At 39.6% G+C, this 17983-nt stretch overlaps 2 protein-coding genes across 2 annotated transcripts; both read left to right on the forward strand.

Moving 5' to 3' along the window:
- Nucleotides 1–2221: 2221 nt before the first annotated feature.
- LOC106094742 (uncharacterized) lies at nt 2222–2962 on the forward strand. Its single transcript, XM_013261980.2, has 3 exons — nt 2222–2284; nt 2383–2709; nt 2789–2962. The coding sequence occupies exons 1-3, from the start codon at nt 2222–2224 to the stop codon at nt 2960–2962; spliced, it is 564 nt and encodes a 187-aa protein (XP_013117434.2).
- A 7387-nt stretch (nt 2963–10349) lies between these two features.
- On the forward strand, nt 10350–12107 carry LOC131995198 (cytochrome P450 6g1-like). Its single transcript, XM_059363436.1, has 2 exons — nt 10350–11611; nt 11675–12107. Exons 1-2 carry the CDS (start codon nt 10373–10375, stop codon nt 12020–12022), a joined length of 1587 nt encoding a protein of 528 aa, XP_059219419.1. The 5' UTR covers nt 10350–10372; the 3' UTR covers nt 12023–12107.
- The last annotated feature ends 5876 nt before the right edge of the window (nt 12108–17983 follow it).

The raw sequence follows: 17983 nt of genomic DNA on the forward strand, positions 1-17983 counted from the left end.
CTCTATCTATTCACTATCTTTCGATTTTTATGTTTGTGTAATGATTTATTTTATTTATTAAAACAAAACCACAAAGATGTTTATATCTTTGAAACATTCACAAAAACAAAACAAAAAAACATTTGTTTCAATTTTATTTTGTGTTCGGATATGTATAACTTAGTGCACTGTAAAATATGGCATGTCTTATCAAATTTTAACATGTGTTACGGTTTAGAAAGCACCATTATTATTTTTAGTCCTATGGTTTCATGTCCAAAACACTTCAACTTACATTTACATTTTTAAGCACTGAACCTCTCGCTCTTGATCATGATGATAAAAGATTAGCCGGTTGTACGCATCGGATTGAACCGATGGAATCTTCATCGGCAAGCGCTGCTGCCTCAGTGTACGTGTTCGTCCTTTTTTCGTTATGGAAGAGGCATATCCGGAAGCTTCTGGTCCGTGCCGAGATTGAAAAAACCCCGAACCCTGGTTTCGTCCGGTTTCACAGAACCGCCTCCATCAGTGCATGGAGTGGGTACATATCCGATCTTGCTCTGGCCTTACATCACTACGGGAATATTGTCCCGTAGTGAATATGTTGCAAGGGGCTGTGCGAACATAGACAGCAGTTTTCGTCATCGTCGCCTTTGCGTCATCGTCGTCGGATTATGTGACGCCCCAGACCTCTCCCGTGCGGCAATATACGCAACAGTGCCAGTGCCGGTAGGTGTATGATTATTTCAATTGAATTGCAACGGTCTCCTAGGCAAGATCGACGAGATAGTGGATTTTATGAGCGGGTGCAATGTGCTACGTAAGGAACGCTTAAGGAATGAAGGTGGGGGATTGGCCTTAGTGATACACCATTCCGTGCACTTACTCACGTCCACAGTTCTCATGTGGACCACTTCCATCAGTAGACAAAGATCCTACCAGTGCGAAGACATAACGACATGCTGTCTAAGCGATACCTTTTGGGCTGTTATCGCAGGGACCATCCAAATCATCATCTTGTAGATAGATATCCACCGCCCACAAACCTTAAGGTAGATCTACATGATCTAGAGCGTGAGGTTCAGCGCTACAAGAGAGAACCTCTAGATCAAGCGGCATATAAAGCAGGTCTAGGCAACATTCATGCAGACACGGAAGCAGTTGCGGTAAATGGCTACCGGGTGGATGTAGTCCTTGGAGAACGATCGCCTGCCATAGCACCTGAAGAAATTGACCTCCCCCGGCAAACCAGAGTAGTTCTGGCTCAATTACGTTCCGGCAGATGCAGTCGCCTCAACTACAGAGCAAGGATTAATGCCGACGTGCAAGATGTATGTCCCGATTGTAACCAGGGACCGCACGATACACGTCATCTGTTTAACTGCCCGGCCAGACCCACTCGACCCAGATCCCTGTGGACGCACCCCATCTAAGTCGACATCGGACAATAAATGCGCTTTTTATGGGCGCAAGACCTTAAATCGAGAGGTCGGTCTATATGGCAGCTATATCCAAATCTGGACCGATCTGGGCCTAATTGAAGAATAATGTCGAAGGGCTTAACACAACTCACTGTCCCAAATTTTAGCAAAATCAAACAATAAATGAGCATTTTATAGGCCTAAGACCCCAAATCGGCGGATCGGTCCATATGGCAGCTATATACAAATCTTTACCGATCTGAGCCAAATTAAAGAAGGATATCGAGTGATCGAACACAACTCACTGCCCCAAATTTGAGCAAAATCGGTTAATAAATGTGGCTTTTATGGGCCTAAGACCCTAAATCGGCGAATCGGTGTATATGGGGGCTTTATCACGATATAGTCCGATATAGCCCATCATCGTACTTAACCTGCTTATGGACAAAAAAAGGATCTGTGCAAAGTTTCAGCTCAATATCTCTATATTTAAAGACTGTAGGTGATTTCACAGACAGACGGCCGGACATGGGTAGATCGTCTTACGCTGATCAAGAATATATATACTTTCTAGGGTCGGAAATGGATATTTCGATGTGTTGCAAACGGAGTGACAAAATGAATATACCCCCATCCTATGGTGGTGGCTATAAAAGCAAAAATATGTATTTAAATTGCTTTATAAATGTTGAAAGGGCGAATGTTGATTGCCAGCGAAATAAGAATCATGTCATCAGTTAAGGGCAATTTGTAGCGTGTGGTGTACTCAAAATTGAAAACGAAAATGATTTTATCATCAGTACTACTTTAAAGCTAATATGGACAGAGAGTTTTTGTATATCGCATTGCTTTTTTCAGTGTTCAACATAATTGGAGCCTGGGTAAGTCTAAAACAGTGGAACTTTCCACATTTATACTTTTTTAACAACAACAAAAAATGTTTGTTCCCATTCTCTACTGCTCCTAAATATTATTTCAGCGTCCTTTTTATTTCGCCTTTGATAAAGTTGAACATACGAAGAATGTCCAAACCATCGGATTTCTTAACTGTTCATTTATACGAACCAAAAGGAACACCGAGACCTTTTGCATGAATGCCAACTTAGTGAGGGATATGATAAAGCCCCAATTGGATGTACTTATAATAGTGGAAGGTTCACAGAATGAAAAACTTGAAGTGGCCAATATTACCAATATGGATTTTTGTTCGTTTCTAGAAGGTAAAGGGGCATTTAAAATTATGGAACTCTGGCGTAATGAACTAATGCGCTCTTCAAATGTGCCAAAGAAATGTCCCCTGAAAAAGGTATTTATGATATGATATGACATGATAAAATATCAATAATTAGAAATATGCGCATTGGTTTGTATCATCCGTAATGCAGGGAACTGTTCTAAACGTCAACAAGTTTAATATAAATCCCGATAACTTTCCACCATATGTTCCCGAGGCAGGGTTGCGTTTGCAAGCTATTTTAAAAGAGCGATCTGTTGTGCTATTGACTTTGAACATTCATGGAGTTGTCAAATACAAGAAATCATCAAGAATGAGAGGGTAGTAGCAAGGTCAATCTGTTTGCTAAAACTAGTTCTGAGGTAAAAACGTTAAAAATTCTACAATTATAACTGAAAATGTTGGTGACTATGGTGATATTAAAAGGTGTAACTTGTGAACTATATTTTGGCAATCAAATAATTGTTATGTGTCCTTTCTACCTATTTTAAATCTAAGTGACAATTGTACCTGTAAGGTTCCTCTTTAAAGATTTATGTAGAAAATGTAGCTATTTTGTACTAATGATCCATTCAACAATAAAGTTAAATTCAAAACCAGTATGGAAAGGCAAAAGTCGGGCAGTGCCGACTATATAATACCCTACACCACCTCGTGCATGTAGTACTTTTTATATGTAGAACTTATGTCGAAATCTAGTCAGACTTTAATTTGGATACCAATTGAAATATCAATTTAGAACCTTGTAAGATTTTCCTACCATAGGACAAAAGATTTGGATTTCCACATCTTTAAAAGGCCATATCGGATAAAAGATTATAAGGGAGTTATATCCAAACCTGTGCCAATTTTAATAACACATACAGGGACATAAAGAGAACATCTCACGCCCTATATTATAGATATGTGACCAAAATTGTGGACTTTACTGTCTTAAAATTCCATATCGGATGAAATATACACATTGGAGCTATATCTAAAATTAGGACTGATTTAAATGAAGTTTTACGCACGTATTTAGGCGTCAATTTAAACTTCTCATGCAAAATCGGACGAAATTTGTGGATTCTATAGCCTTAAAAGGCCATATCGGATGAACGATGGGAGTTATATCTAAATCTAAACCGATTTTATGAAATTATGCACAGATATGACGTCGTCAAATAAAGCACCTTATGCAAAATTTTGTAAAGATCGGACCAAAATTCTGGCTTCTACAGTCTTAAAAGCCCATATCGGATGAATGATAATATGGGAGCTATATCTAAATCTAAACCGATTTTTATGAAATTATGCACAGATACGACGTTGTCAAATAAAGCACCTTATGCAAAATTTTGTAAAGATCGGACCAAAATTGTGGCTTCTACAGCTTTAAAACGCCATATCGGATGAAATATATATATGGGAGCTATATCTAAATCTGAACCGATTTTTATGCACATACATTGAGACTTCACAAAAACGACACTACACCAAATTTGGTGAAGATCGGACCAAAATTGTGGCTTCTACAGCCAAAACAGTCCGTGCCAAATTTTGTACAGATCGGTTGAACATTGTAGCTACTACGGTCATTTAAGTGCAAATCGGGCGAAGCATATATATGGGAGCTATATCTAAATGTGGACTAATTTTTATGAAATTTTGCATACATATGGAGACGTCAAATAAAACACCCCATGACATTTGTAGAGATAGGTAAAAAATTGTGGCTTCTACAGCCTTAAACGGCCATATAGGATGAAAGATATGTATGGGACCTATATATAAATCTGGACCGATTTTCATGAAATTTTCAACACATATTAGGACGTCAAATAAATCACCTCGCACAAAATATTTTAAAGATCGGAATAAAACTGTGGCTTCTACAGCCTTAAAAGTCCATATCGACTGAAAGGATTAAGGATTTTGTGAGTAGCATGAAATTCCTCACTTAGATTTTCTTTTTGGAGGATACTTTTTTGTATTTAGAGCGCACAACAAACCAATTACTGGCTTGGGTGCATAAGCACCCGAAGGGTGCTTATTCTAGTTTAAGTACCCAAAGGAAAGGGTGCTTAAACTAGTTTAAGTACCCAAAGGAAAGTTTAGTTTGAGTACCCTTTCCCAAAGGAAAGGATAGTTTTAGTACTTTTACCCAAAGGAATGAATAGTTTTAGTACTGTTACCCAAAGAAAATGATAGTTAAATACACTTTCCTAAAGGAAAGTGTAGTTTTAGTACCCTTTCCCCAAGGAAAGGTTAGTTTAAGTACTCTTTCCCAAAGGAAATGATAGTTTTAGTATCATTTCCAAAAGGAAAGTATAGTTTTAGTACCCTTTCCCAAAGGAAAGGACAGTTTAAGCACCCTTTCTCAAACGAAAGAATAGTTTAAAGACCCTTTCCCAAAGAAAAGGATAGTTTAATTACCCTTTCCTAAAGGAACGGGTGGTTTAAGTACCATTTCACAAAGGAAAAGTTAGGTTTAGTTTCAGTTTTTCCCAAAGGAAAGGGTAGTTTTAGTATCCTTTCCCACAGGAAAGGATAGTTAAAGCACCCTTTCTCAAAGGAAAAGTTAGTTTTAGTTTTTCCCAAAGGAAAGAGTAGTTTTAGTATCCTTTCCCAACGGAAAGGATAGTTCTAGTACCATTTACTAAAGGAAAGAATAGTTTTAGTACTCATATGCAAAGGAAAGGATAGTTTCAGTACCCTTTCCCAAAGGTAAGGATAGTTTAAGCACCCAAGGAAAGGAGAAATTTAATTACCCTTTCCCAAAAGAAAGGATAGTTTTAGTATCCTTTCCCAAAGGAAAGGATTCCCAAAGGAAAGCATAGTTTCCTTTCTCAAAGGAAAGTAAAGTTTTAGTTAAGGAAAGGGTACTTAAAAGAAGAAAGACTTATAAGACTGTAGGCCTTTAATGTAGCATAACTTTCTTTGTTGGTCTTGAATATAAATACCGCTCTTACCTCATGCCCAGGCTGTGGAGTCGATAAATTTTGATTCGACTCCGACTCCGGGAAGAATAATTGACTCCGAGCACATAAATTTTAAAATTTTTTTTATTGTTGTCTATGTGCGTTCAAGATTCTTTGTTTTTGGTTGGCATTTACCACAGGGATAACTACTAAACTAATGGTTGCCCAACATATTTATTAGTTGGCAACAGTGGGTGATTTTATTATAACCTCCACCATAGGATGGGGGTATACTTATTTCGTCATTCTGTTTGTAACTCCTCGAATTAATTGCCAAAGACACCATAAAGTATATATAATATTGATCGACATGACATTTTAAGTCAATCTAGCCATGCCGTCCTTCCGCCTGTCTGTCGAAAGCACGCTAATTCGAGTAAAGCTACCCGCTTGAAATTTTGCACTTCTTGTTAGTGTAGGTCAGTTGGAATTGTAAATGGGCCATATCGGTCCATGTTTTGATATAGCTGCCATATCAACCGATCTTGGATCTTGGCTTCTTGAGCCTCTAGAGGGCGCAATTTTTATCCGATTGGGCATGACGTGTTTCAATATGACTTCCAACAATTGTGCTTAGTATGGTGGAAATCGGTCCATAACCTGATATAGCTGTCTTATAAACCGATCTTGGATCTTGACTTCTTGAGCCTCTAGAGGGCGCAATTTGTATCTGATTTGGCTGAAATTTAGCATGACGTGTTTTGTTATTACATCCAACAATTGTGCCAAATATGGTTCTAATCGGTCAATTTCCTGATATAGCTCCCATATAAACCGATTTCGGATCTCGATATCTTGAGCCGCTAGATGGCGCAATTGCTATCCGATTTGGCTGAAATTTTGCATGAAGTATTTGAAACTTCCAATAACTGTGCCAAGTATGTTCTTAATCGGTACCATATAAGCAGATCTCCCGATTTTATTTCTTGAGCCGCTAGAGGGCGTAATTCATATCCGATTTGGCTGATATTTCCCACAATGAATTTTACTTTGGTCTCTAACAGTCAAACCAAGTTGGTCCCAAGAGGTTCCTAACTTGGTATAGCGCAAAAAGCATAAAAATTCTTACACATTATCTAATGTTTGCAAATAAAGAGATATCGGTCAAAGAACTTGACAAATGCGTCTCATGGTGGAGGGTATATAAGATTCGGCCCGGCCGAACTTAGCACGTTTTTATTTGTTACCGTTATTTTTAGTTTTTTTTTCCACAGTGTTATCGAACAAGTATGAAGTATTCTAATTGTAAAACAATATCATCTCTTCGCGCGTGTATCGCTCAAGTCAAACTTAATATTTCAGGTTTCACTTGAAATAATGTTTCAATTAGATAAAGAAATTTAAATTTCACATTCTAATCGCGTAATTCTGCTGCGATCACTATAGCCTACATCACCACTGTGGTACAGGGTATTATAAATTTGTGCATTTTTTTGCAACGCTGAGAAGGAGAAGAGCCAGACCCAGCGATAAGTACATCGATCGGCTTTGAATCACCTCATGATTCGATTAAGCTATGTCCGTCTGTCCGTCGGTCCGTCTGTCTATCCATGTATTCTTGTGATCAAGGTACAGGTCGCATTTATTGTCCGATTGTCACAAAATTTTGCACATGCCACTTTTTTGGCCCAAGGACAAACGTTATTGATTGTGAATAAAATCGGTTTAGATTTAGATATAGCCCCCATATATACCTTTCATTCGATATGAATTTTAAAGCTGTAAAAGCTAAAATTTTGGTCCGATCTTTACAAAATTTTGCATGAAGTGTTTTATTTGACGTCCTCATGTGTGTGCAAAATTTCGTCAAAATCGGAACAGGTTTAGATATAGTTCCTATATATATCTTTCATCCGATGTGGCCTTTTAAGGCTGTAGATGCCACAATTCTGATCGGATCTTTACAAAATTTAGCATGAGGTGTTTTATTTGACGTCCTCAAATATGTGTAATATTTCAGGAAAATCGGTTATAATTTAGATATAACTCCCATATATATCTTTCATATGATATGGTCTTTTAAAGCTGTAGAAGCCACAATTTTGGTCCGATCTTTACAAAATATAGCATTATGTGTTTCATCCGATATGGCTTTTTAAGGTTGTAGTAGTCACATTTTAGGTCCGATCTTTACAAAATTTTGCATGAGGTGTTTTATTTTACGTCCTCATGTGTGCGGAAAATTTCAATAAAATCGGTTCAAATTTAGATATAGTTCCCATATATATCTTTCATCCGATATGTAATTTTATGGCTGTAGCAGCTATAATTTTGGTCTGATTTTTAGAAAATTTAGCATGAAGTATTTTCTTTAAAGTCTTAATACGTGTGCAAAATTTTTTAAAAATCGGTTCAGATTTACACATAGCACCCATATATATCATTTCTCTGATATGGAGATTTAAGGCTGTAGCTGCCACAATTTTTGGTCCGATCTTTTGAAAAGTTAGTTTATGTAACATTCATTACGTGTGCAAAATTTCAATAAAATCAGTCCAAATTTTGATTTAGCTCTCATATATATGTTTCATCCGATATGGCCTTTTATGGCTGTAGTTCTATTCAATATTTCAATAGGTATGCAAAATAAAAGTCTGACTAGATTTCAACATCCATTCCATTTATTGAGAGTAGTACGTATTCTCGGTGGTGTAGGATATAATATAGTCGGCCCCGCTCGACTTTTGCCTTTCCTTACTGGTTGTACAAATACATGTATCATTATACCCTAAACCAGTGGTTAAGCGTGTTATAACTTTGTAAATCTGAAACTGTTCAGATTCATTTATAACTTTCTTTCGATACAACTTCCTGGATCTTGACTTCTTGAGCCACTATATAGAGCTCAATTCTTATCCGATTTGGCTACAATTCTGCGTATGATGTTTTGCTATGACTTCCATCAATTGTGCTAAGTATGATTCAAGTCGGTCCATAACCTGATATAGCTGCCATATAAACCGATATGGCATCTTGACTTCTTGAGTCTTTAGGGGGCGTAATTATTATCCAATTCGGCTGAAATTTATTGCATAAAGTGATTTTTTTAGCTTGCAACAACTATGCCAAGTACGGTCTAATTCGGTTCATAATCTGATATAGCTTCCATATTAACCGATCTCCCGGTTGTACTTCTTAAGCCTCTTGAGGGCGCAATTCTAAATCGATTTAGCAAAAATTGTGTACAATGGCTTCTCCCATGATCTTCAACATACGTGTTAAATACGTGTTAAATATGGGCTGAAGGTTCAGGGAACATGTTGTCTTGGTATGGGCAGAGGGATGAGGACCACGCCCACTAGAGCACTGGAGACTATTCTAGATATCCGAACCATTGACATACAAATTAAGTGTGAGGCAGCCACTGCGGCTATGAGACTTGAGGCTATGGGAGAATGGATAGAGGAAAAGAGCAACTCATACAATCGCGGTATAATCGCGGCAGATATCAGCACTAAGGTGGAGACACAATACCAGACATGAAACGACTTAGGGGCGGGGAATGAAAAAACAATAAGAATTTTGTAAGTAGCACGGAATTTCTAACGTAGATTTCCTTTTTCGAGGAAACTTTTTTAGTATTTATTACTGGCTTAGGTGTATGTCCATAGTTAGTGGCATGGGACGGACCTAACTAACTACAGCTCGCAATTTTCATCCGATCGTCTTCAAATTTGGGACATACATTTTTTTTTTGCGTATAGACAAAGCCTATTGAAATTGGAAAAAATCGGTTCAGATTTGGATATAGCTTTCATATATATGTTAGTCCGATATGCAGTAATAATGCAATAAAATGGTCATTTGTTAAACGATTCTCTCGAAATTTGGTAGGAGGGATTTTCTCTTGACATTACTGGTGAATTTCATAGAAATCCTTGCAGATTGAAATATAGCTGCCATATATGTTCATCGCCCGTTTTTAAATTCTAGATTCACAGCAAGCGCATTAATTGACCAATATTGCCAAAATTTTGCCCAAAGCTTTCCTCGACGACTACCACAATGTCTTTAAAGTTTGGTTGAAATCGGTTTATATTTAAATTTTGGGAAATATTGCAATAAAGTGCTTATTTATCAGCCGATTCGCTCGAAATTTGGCAGGAAGGATTTTCTTGTGACTCCCGACATTACTGTCGAATTTAATAGAAATCGGTCTAGTATATGTCCACCCATCCATGTATTTATATGATCGTCCGATTTTGAGAAATATTACGTTAAAGTGCTCATTTGTTAGCCAATTCTTTCGAATTTTGACAGAAAGGATTTTCTTATGACTCTTAATATTACAGGTGAATTTAATAGAGATCGGCTCAGATTTAGATATGGCTGTCGATTTTAACTCCAAGAGCCACTGCAAGCGCACTTATTGACCAATCTTGGCAACATTTTACACAAAGTTTTTTTTCAACGAGAGTCGGTTCAGATTTAGATGTAGCTTCCATATATATCTTCCTCAGGTCTTGGGTAATTTGCAATAATGTTGTCATTTGTCAACTGTAGTTATTACAGTTTGGACATATTTGCTCAAAATTTGATGCGAATTGTTCAATAGCCCATCTGAAAACATTCGCCGAGGTCCATCAAGATTGGTTCACAATTGGATATAGCTGCCACATTGTTCTTATGGGGTAGGTGTAGGGAATTATACATTCGGCACCGCCCGACTTTTGCCTTTCCTTACTGGTTTTATTATAAAATCTCACAATGAAATTGAAAACATTTTAGTTCATCAGCTGCATTGTATTTGGACAGACGTTGCACAAATTTCGAATATGATTCTCCTGCCACTTTTTGTCTTGGCGATCGTGATAATCAGCTTTGTATGGTACCACTCAACTTTCCGTTATTGGGATAAACTCGGGATTCCCAATGTTCGGGGCTTTTTTAGTGGCAGTTTAGGCGGTATTATCCGCATGAAAACCAATTTCGGATTCCACCTAAAGAAAGTTTATCTTGATCCTAAATTTGAGAATGCACCTGTAGTGGGTGTCTACATACTGCATCGTCCTGCCTTGTTAATACGCGATCCGGAAATGCTTAAGTCAATATTCATTAAAAAATTCGATAATTTTCGTAACCATTTTGCGCAGCCAGATCCACACTTCGATCTTGTGGGTAGTAAGGCCATGATTTTCTCCCGTGGTAAGCATTGGAGGAGAATTCGTTCAAAACTATCAACGGTATTTACAGGTAGCAAAATAAGGCAAATGTATCCTTTGCTACAGGAAGTGGGTGCCAATCTGGAGAGGCGTTTGCGACAAAAAGGGAAACGTTTTGTGGCGGAAATGAGAGAACTGTCTGCTTTATACTCCATAGACACCAACAACTCCACAATATTTGGGGTTTCCTCTAATGCCCTGGACAATCCAAAGGATGAGTTTGCCAATGATATTCGCAAGATAGCTGTCGGTGACTGGAGGCAATCGATACGTTATGCCTTTATTTACTTCTTGCCTCAATTGGTGGGTGCTTTTAAGTTAAAATTAATAGCCCAAGAAACAGAGGACTTTTTAAGGACCACCATGACCAAGTTGATTTGCGAAAGGGAACGTACGTGTCTACAAAGGAATGACATAATAGACGCCTTTGTCGAGATGAAGAAAGAAGCTACGGCAGAAGGAGAGAATATGTCGACTTTCATGAATACTCTAACCGGCCTCACTTGGAGTTTCATGTTTGCTGGCTTCGACACCTCCGCCAGCACCATGTCCAGTGCCCTGTTAGAGTTGGCTAAGCATCCCGACGTACAAAATAAATTAAGAACGGAGATAGAACATGCCATTTGTCAAAATAATGATAAACTTTCCTATGAAGCTTTGAATAATTTGAAATATCTCGATATGGTGGTACGTGAGGCCTTAAGAATGTATCCCGCATTGGCAATTACTGAAAGAGAACATTCTGCTGACAATAAGGGAAATTTGTTTTCTCTTAAGCCCTATTTTGATTACAACCTGCCCGATGGTATGGCGGTTATGATTTCTATATCTGGCATGCACTATGATCCAAAGGTAATTTCTAGAGAACATTTTATGCTTGAAGTTACCACTCTAATGATGCCTTTTCTATTTTAGCATTGGCCAAATCCTAATGTGTTTGATCCGGACCGTTTCTCCATGAAAAATAGACAAAGTCGACATCCCATGCTATTCCTATCTTTTGGCCAAGGACCTCGTAACTGCATAGGATTTCGTTTGGGCTTGTTACAAGTCAAAATTGGTCTAATAGCATGCCTTAAGAACCACTATGTTAAGTTGTGTGATCGAACCAATCTGAGCCAGCATTTGGATCCTAGAACAATTGTCTTACAAATTGAAGGTGGCATCACTTTGGAGATGGTTAATGATGATAAGTGCCTTAAAAAATTGAACGTGATGACCAGATATGGGCCAATCAACAAATGCTGCGGGGTTTCAGATTAATTATCATAGAAATTAGTTTATATAACACATTCCTGGCCTTAAAAAAATATATATAAAGTTCTGTGTAGACTTCGAAACAACTGAATTGATTTGTTTTACCCTCCGCCATTGGATGGGGGTTTACTTTTTTTGTCATTTCGTTTGTAACACCTCGAAATATTCGTCTGAGACTCCATAAATTATTGGGTTGCCCAAAAAGAAATTGCGGATTTTTTAAAAGAAAGTAAATGCATTTTTAATACAACTTAGAATGAACTTTAATCAAATATACTATTTTTACATTTTTTTTCTAAAGCAAGCTAAAAGTAACAGCTGATAACTGACAGAAGAAAGAATGCAATTACAGAGTCACAAGCTGTGAAAAAATTTGTCAACGCCGACTATATGAAAAATCCGCAATTACTTTTTGGGCAACCCAATATATGTATTCTTGATTGTCATGACATGTTCGTTCGTCAGACCTTCCATCAGTCCGTCTGTCTGTGTGTAGTAACAAGTAAAAAGGCATTAAGTTCGGCCGGGCTGATATATACAATTATAAACCGATCTGAACCATACTAAGGTCGGATATCGTGAAGCTCAGAAAAACTCACTGTTTACAATCTCAGCAAAATCGGATGAAAATTAAAGTTTCTATGGACTGATCTAATGCCATGTAAACCGATCTCGCGAATAGATTTGTTCTTCTTTAGGCCGCAATTCTTATCCGATTTATCTGAAATTTTGAGCATGTCGTTTTGTTTTGACTTTCAATAACTGTGTCAAGTACGGTCCAAAATGCCTAAGCCTCCTCTACAGTATGATGATGTACGCTGGTATCGTAGCCAATACAAACTAATTGCTTTCGGGGATCAACGCTCAATTAAAATATATCGTTGCGCCCTAAAGAGGATTCGTGAGATCTGGCCAGGTTGCAGAAGTATGTCTAGGGGCTTAACTTAACTTACTGTCCCAAATTTCGGTGATATCAGATAATAAACGCTCCTATCATGGGTACAAAACCTTAAATCGAGAGATCGGTCTATATGGCAGCTATATCCAAATCTGAACCGATCTGGACCAAATTGAAGAAGGATGTAAAAAGGTCTAACACAAACCACTTTCCCAAGTTTCAGAAAAATCGGACAATAAATGCGCCTTTTATGGGCGCAAGACCTTAAATCGAAAAATCGGTCAATATGGCAGCTATATTCAAATCTGAACCAATCTGGGCCAAATAGGAGAAAGATGTCGAAGAGCCTAACACAACTCACTGTCCCAAATTTCAGCAAAATCCGATAATAAATGTGGCTTTTATGGGCCAAAGACCCTAAATCGGTGGATCGGTCTATATGGCAGTTATATCCAAATCTAGACCGATCTGAGCCAAATTAAAGAAAGATGTCGAAGAGCCTAACACAACTCCCTGTCCCAAATTTATGCAAAATCGGATAATAAATGTGGCTTTTAATGGACTAAGACCCCAAATCTGCGGATCGGTCTAAATGGGGGCTATATGAAGATATAGTCCGATATAGCCTTCTTCGAACTTAACTTGCTTATGGACAAAAAAAAAAGTTTCAGCTCAATATCTCTATTTTTAAAGACTGTAGCGTGATATCAACAGACAGACGGACGGACATGGCTAGACAGTCTAAAATTTTACCTGTGATCAAGAATATATATACTTTATAGTGTCGGTAATGGATATTTCGATGTGTTGCAAACGGAATGACAAAATGAATATACCCCCATCTTTCGGTGGAGGGTATACAAATTGTAAATTAAGCGAATGATGCCAATTAGTGACATAATCTGACCAATAAGTAGGTTAGGTAAGGTTGAAAAGAGGGTGCAGATATTAATCCGCCCCATTCCACTATGGACATACACCTAAGCCAAAAATCGATTTGTTGTGTGCTCTAAAAACTATGAAGTAACCTCTAAAAAATATTTAAGTTAGGAATTCCGTGTTACTTACAAAATCCTTAATTGCTTTTAATACCACTCCCTTAAGTTGGTTCATGTCTGGTATTGTGTCTCCACCTAAGTGCCGGTATCTATTAGACGCGAAAGCCGGGCAATGGCAAAGAAAATGCTCCAACGTCTCATTACTTTCCCCGCATGCCCTACACATGCTATCACTTGCCTCACCGATTTTACATAAGTGAGCTCGTAGTCCTATGTGTCCCGTTATGATACCAATAGCTATACTGACCTCTTTCTTACTTCCTTTCAGTAATAGCCTCGTCTTTTCACGATATGGATTTTCGCCGTCCTACCGACAGTTTCGCTGTTCCACAATTTTGCATGCGCATTCGTCGCCCACTCCCTTAACTCGGACTGCGTCGATCCGAAAGGCTTCAGGTTAACCAAGTTTATTGACGGCAGTCCTCTGGTCTTCACCGCCAAATCGTCTGCTCTTTCATTCCCCCTTACTCCATAATGGCCCGGCACCCAAACGATGCAGGCTTTGCCACCTTTAGAAAAGGCGTTAATTTCCTTCTTACACTGCAAGACTGTTCGTGACCTTACCGTCTTAGTTGTTATTGCTCTTATGGAAATTTTACTGTCGGTAAAGAAGTTCACATTCGACGTCCTCGTGTTAGCACCACACCACCTCATGCATTCCGTGATCGCCCGGATCTCCGCCTGCAGGATCGTATTATGATCAGGCAGTCTAAAACCGATCTCAGTCCCTGGATTCTCAATGTATACCCCCAGGCCCACTCTGTCCTCTAACTTTCCAGATGGCAATACTAGGATTCTATCAATCCAAGACTGTGCCGATGGCAGCAGTGCCTCGCACTTGATGTCAAGGTTCATCTCAGGTATCCAATCGGAAACTTCTTCCCTTCCTTTCAGGTTTCCTATCTTCACCTCGATTATACCGCGATGTTATGAGCTGCTCCCACCATCAATCCATTCGCCCATCGCCTTAAGTCTCATAGCCGCAATGGCTGCCTCACACTAAATCTGTATGTCAATGGGTCGGATATCTAGAATAGTCTCCAGTGCCCTAGTGGGCGTGGTCCTCATCGCTCCGCCTATGCCAAGACAACATGTTCTCTGAACCTGTTGTATGGTCCTTATGTTGCACTTTTCTACATAGCAGTCCACCAAACTACTGAGGCGTAAGTAAGTATTGGTCTAATCATGCTCCTGTAGAGCCAGTGGACTATCCTCGAATTCAGGCCCCATTTCGATCCTACGGCCCGTCTACATAGTGCCCAACATCTGTGAGCCTTCTCTGTACGCTCCTGAATGTAACACTTCCAATTCAGTTTCCTGTACAATATTACACCTAAGTATTTGACCTCGTCAGATATCGAAATCGTCTTATTGAGGAAACGTGGTGCGTTAAATTGGCCCACCGTCGTCTTCCTCTTATTTCAGTCTTCTCTGGATTAACATTGAGACCCCTGGGTCTAGCCCAGTCATATGCCATATGACTGGCCCTTTTGGCCCTTCTGCATAGCTCGTTCGGATCTTTACCCCTTAGAAGTATTATAACATCGTCTGCGTAGCAGACGGGTTCAAATCCCTCCTCAGTCAGCATCCGTAATATACCATTTATGGTAGTCACCCATAGGAGTGGCGATAAAATGCCCCACTGTGGCGTGCCCTGTGCCACTTTCTCCCTTATATTTATGCAATGGGACACACAATTTCTCCACATGTTCCTTAGCATATGGTTTATCCAGTCTCTAAAGACCGGGTCCACCCGGTACTGATCTAAGGATTGGATTAGTGTGTTGGTCCGCACATTATTAAAAGCCCCAACGATGTCAATGCATATCGCCAGGGTGTACTTTTTGGCATCGGAGGATTCTTTTATTTCATGCACAACCTCGTGCAGGGCAGTCTCCACCGATCTTCCCTTGACATAGACATGCTGTTTGTATTTGAGCAGTTCGCTGGATGTCCTACTCTTTATCGTGGTGTCCACTATACGTTCCATAGTTTTGAGTAGAAAGGACGTAAGGCTTATGGGTCTGTAGGCCTTTGGTGTCGCACCCCACCCGTGCAGTCGTAATCCTGTTGACATTGTCGTCAATGTCTTTTATGCGTGGACAATCTAAATTATCTTGCCCAAGTCTTCTTCTGAGTAGCCTTCCGAATTTTGTTCAGTCGGTTTTGAACTTATTCCGGAAGCTTATCGGATTCGGCGCTGGCCGTGCTATTCTAAACCTAATGTAGCGATGGTCAGAGAAAGAGTGTTCCATGGAGAGAGATTTTCCGAACATATCGTCACATCTAATACCTCCTCCCTAATCCTATTAACAAAGGTAGCGGTGTTACCAATATTAAGTGTTATTAGAGAGACTTGGCCCCGCTTATTAGTGTTGGTACTACCCCAAGAAATGTGGTGAGAGTTCGCATCGCACCCTATTAGTACCTCGTTTCCAGTCTGTTTTGCTTTCCTCACCAGCCATTGCAGCTCCGACGTGGGTTGCGGTGTCGAATAGTCGCCACTGCACTGTCTGCTATTTTAGTATTAGGATCTTTGCTTATCCTAGTCTTTCCAGTATTGAGAGAGGCCGTGATAGTCTCGTTGGCAGCCCCCTGTTCCTAGTCTTCCCAATCTTGAAAAGGCCGGCTTTGCTCCTATAGTGCGTCAAGCCTTTAGTCTTAGCCAAACTTGTCACGTAGACTTTATCAATGCCAACCACAAGGAGAGTTCCTTCCTCCTTCTCCTCCCTGTGGAAGACCTCCCACTTCTCTACGACCAAACCTTGCTTTTGCTTTCCTAAAAATCTCAATATGCGTTCCGTCGCAAATTTACTGCCTCATCTCTTGATGAAGACGGTCGACTTTGTGAGCTGGGGGATATCCATCTTTCTCAACAGGTCGAGCTTTGCGCCCTCCCAGGGATCGTGAATACCTCTGACGAGCTGTTTGACGGTATCAATACATTCCGCCGATGCAAAACGCAGCGTAAACATGTCCCCTTTATACTCGCAGCTCATCATTTGTATGGGTGGGCCCTCTACAGAGTTCCACACATGTTCGAACATCCGATCGTTATCCAGATCCTCCACTTGAGACCGATGATCTGGTGGAATCCTATGCTCATCTCTGTTGTGCTTCCTTGCGATTCTGACGTAAGAGGGCGGCTCCTCACCATTCTCAGCGACCATCTTCCCCTTCAGTGATGACAGTGGCCTCAGTTGGGAAGTCACAGTCCTCCATGAAAACTCAGGGGCCGTGCGCGCTTCCTTCCTTTAATTAATCTGACGACTAGTTATGCCACTCCCAAAGTCTTTAAAATTTTTTCGTTATAGGTAGTACCTATTCCGAGATACGGATATATTGTTTTTTTCTTTGAGGAGCGAAATAAAAACACGTCCGCTCCACTCAACGGCTACAGTAACAGTATTTATATTGTTGTTGATTCTAATTGTTGTGTGATAAGTTAAAATTCTACCTACACGAACTTGCCGCTTATTTCGCTGCAAGAGATGTGAAGATATCCGCCACCAAATCTTCAGCTACATTGTTCAACAAAAAACACTCGTGAGGTGAGTAATGAGCTGCATGTGAAAGTTGATGGAGTAACGTCACATGTCATGTCACATTTGACAGCTCTTACGAATTCTCCCCACATGGCACAACAATTTGCGATAAGGTCAAAAGTAGAACAAGGTCCTCAAGTCATTTGCCAGCCGCACTAGACATGCTGATGAAGAATCCTTGCTTACCACATACAAAGCCATTGGTACTGGTATATGGTAAGTTAGGCAGCGGCAGTGCAGTCTCGTCTGCTATGTGACACGCAGTGAAATTTTATTCAGATCTGTCAGAATGCCCCCCTTCGAATTGCGACGGACTGTCTCCTCTGTTCTTATGTGAATCATCTCCATTAGGATATAAAGATACTACACGTGCGAAGACATAACTACATGCTGTCTAAGCAATACATATTGGGCTGTTATCGCAGGCACCATCCAAATCATCAGTTTCAACGCCTTGAAGCCTTAA

The sequence above is a fragment of the Stomoxys calcitrans genome, chromosome 2 (assembly GCF_963082655.1).
Source record: "Stomoxys calcitrans chromosome 2, idStoCalc2.1, whole genome shotgun sequence".
Lineage (NCBI taxonomy): Eukaryota > Metazoa > Arthropoda > Insecta > Diptera > Muscidae > Stomoxys > Stomoxys calcitrans.

Coding starts and splice junctions, on each gene's coding strand:
- LOC106094742 (XM_013261980.2), top strand. CDS start 2,222: ATGGACAGAGAGTTTTTGTATATCGCATTGCTTTTTTCAGTGTTCAAC. Junction 2,285..2,382: donor TCAACATAATTGGAGCCTGG/GTAAGTCTAAAA, acceptor ATATTATTTCAG/CGTCCTTTTTATTTCGCCTT. Junction 2,710..2,788: donor AGAAATGTCCCCTGAAAAAG/GTATTTATGATA, acceptor TCCGTAATGCAG/GGAACTGTTCTAAACGTCAA.
- LOC131995198 (XM_059363436.1), top strand. CDS start 10,373: ATGATTCTCCTGCCACTTTTTGTCTTGGCGATCGTGATAATCAGCTTT. Junction 11,612..11,674: donor GCATGCACTATGATCCAAAG/GTAATTTCTAGA, acceptor TTTCTATTTTAG/CATTGGCCAAATCCTAATGT.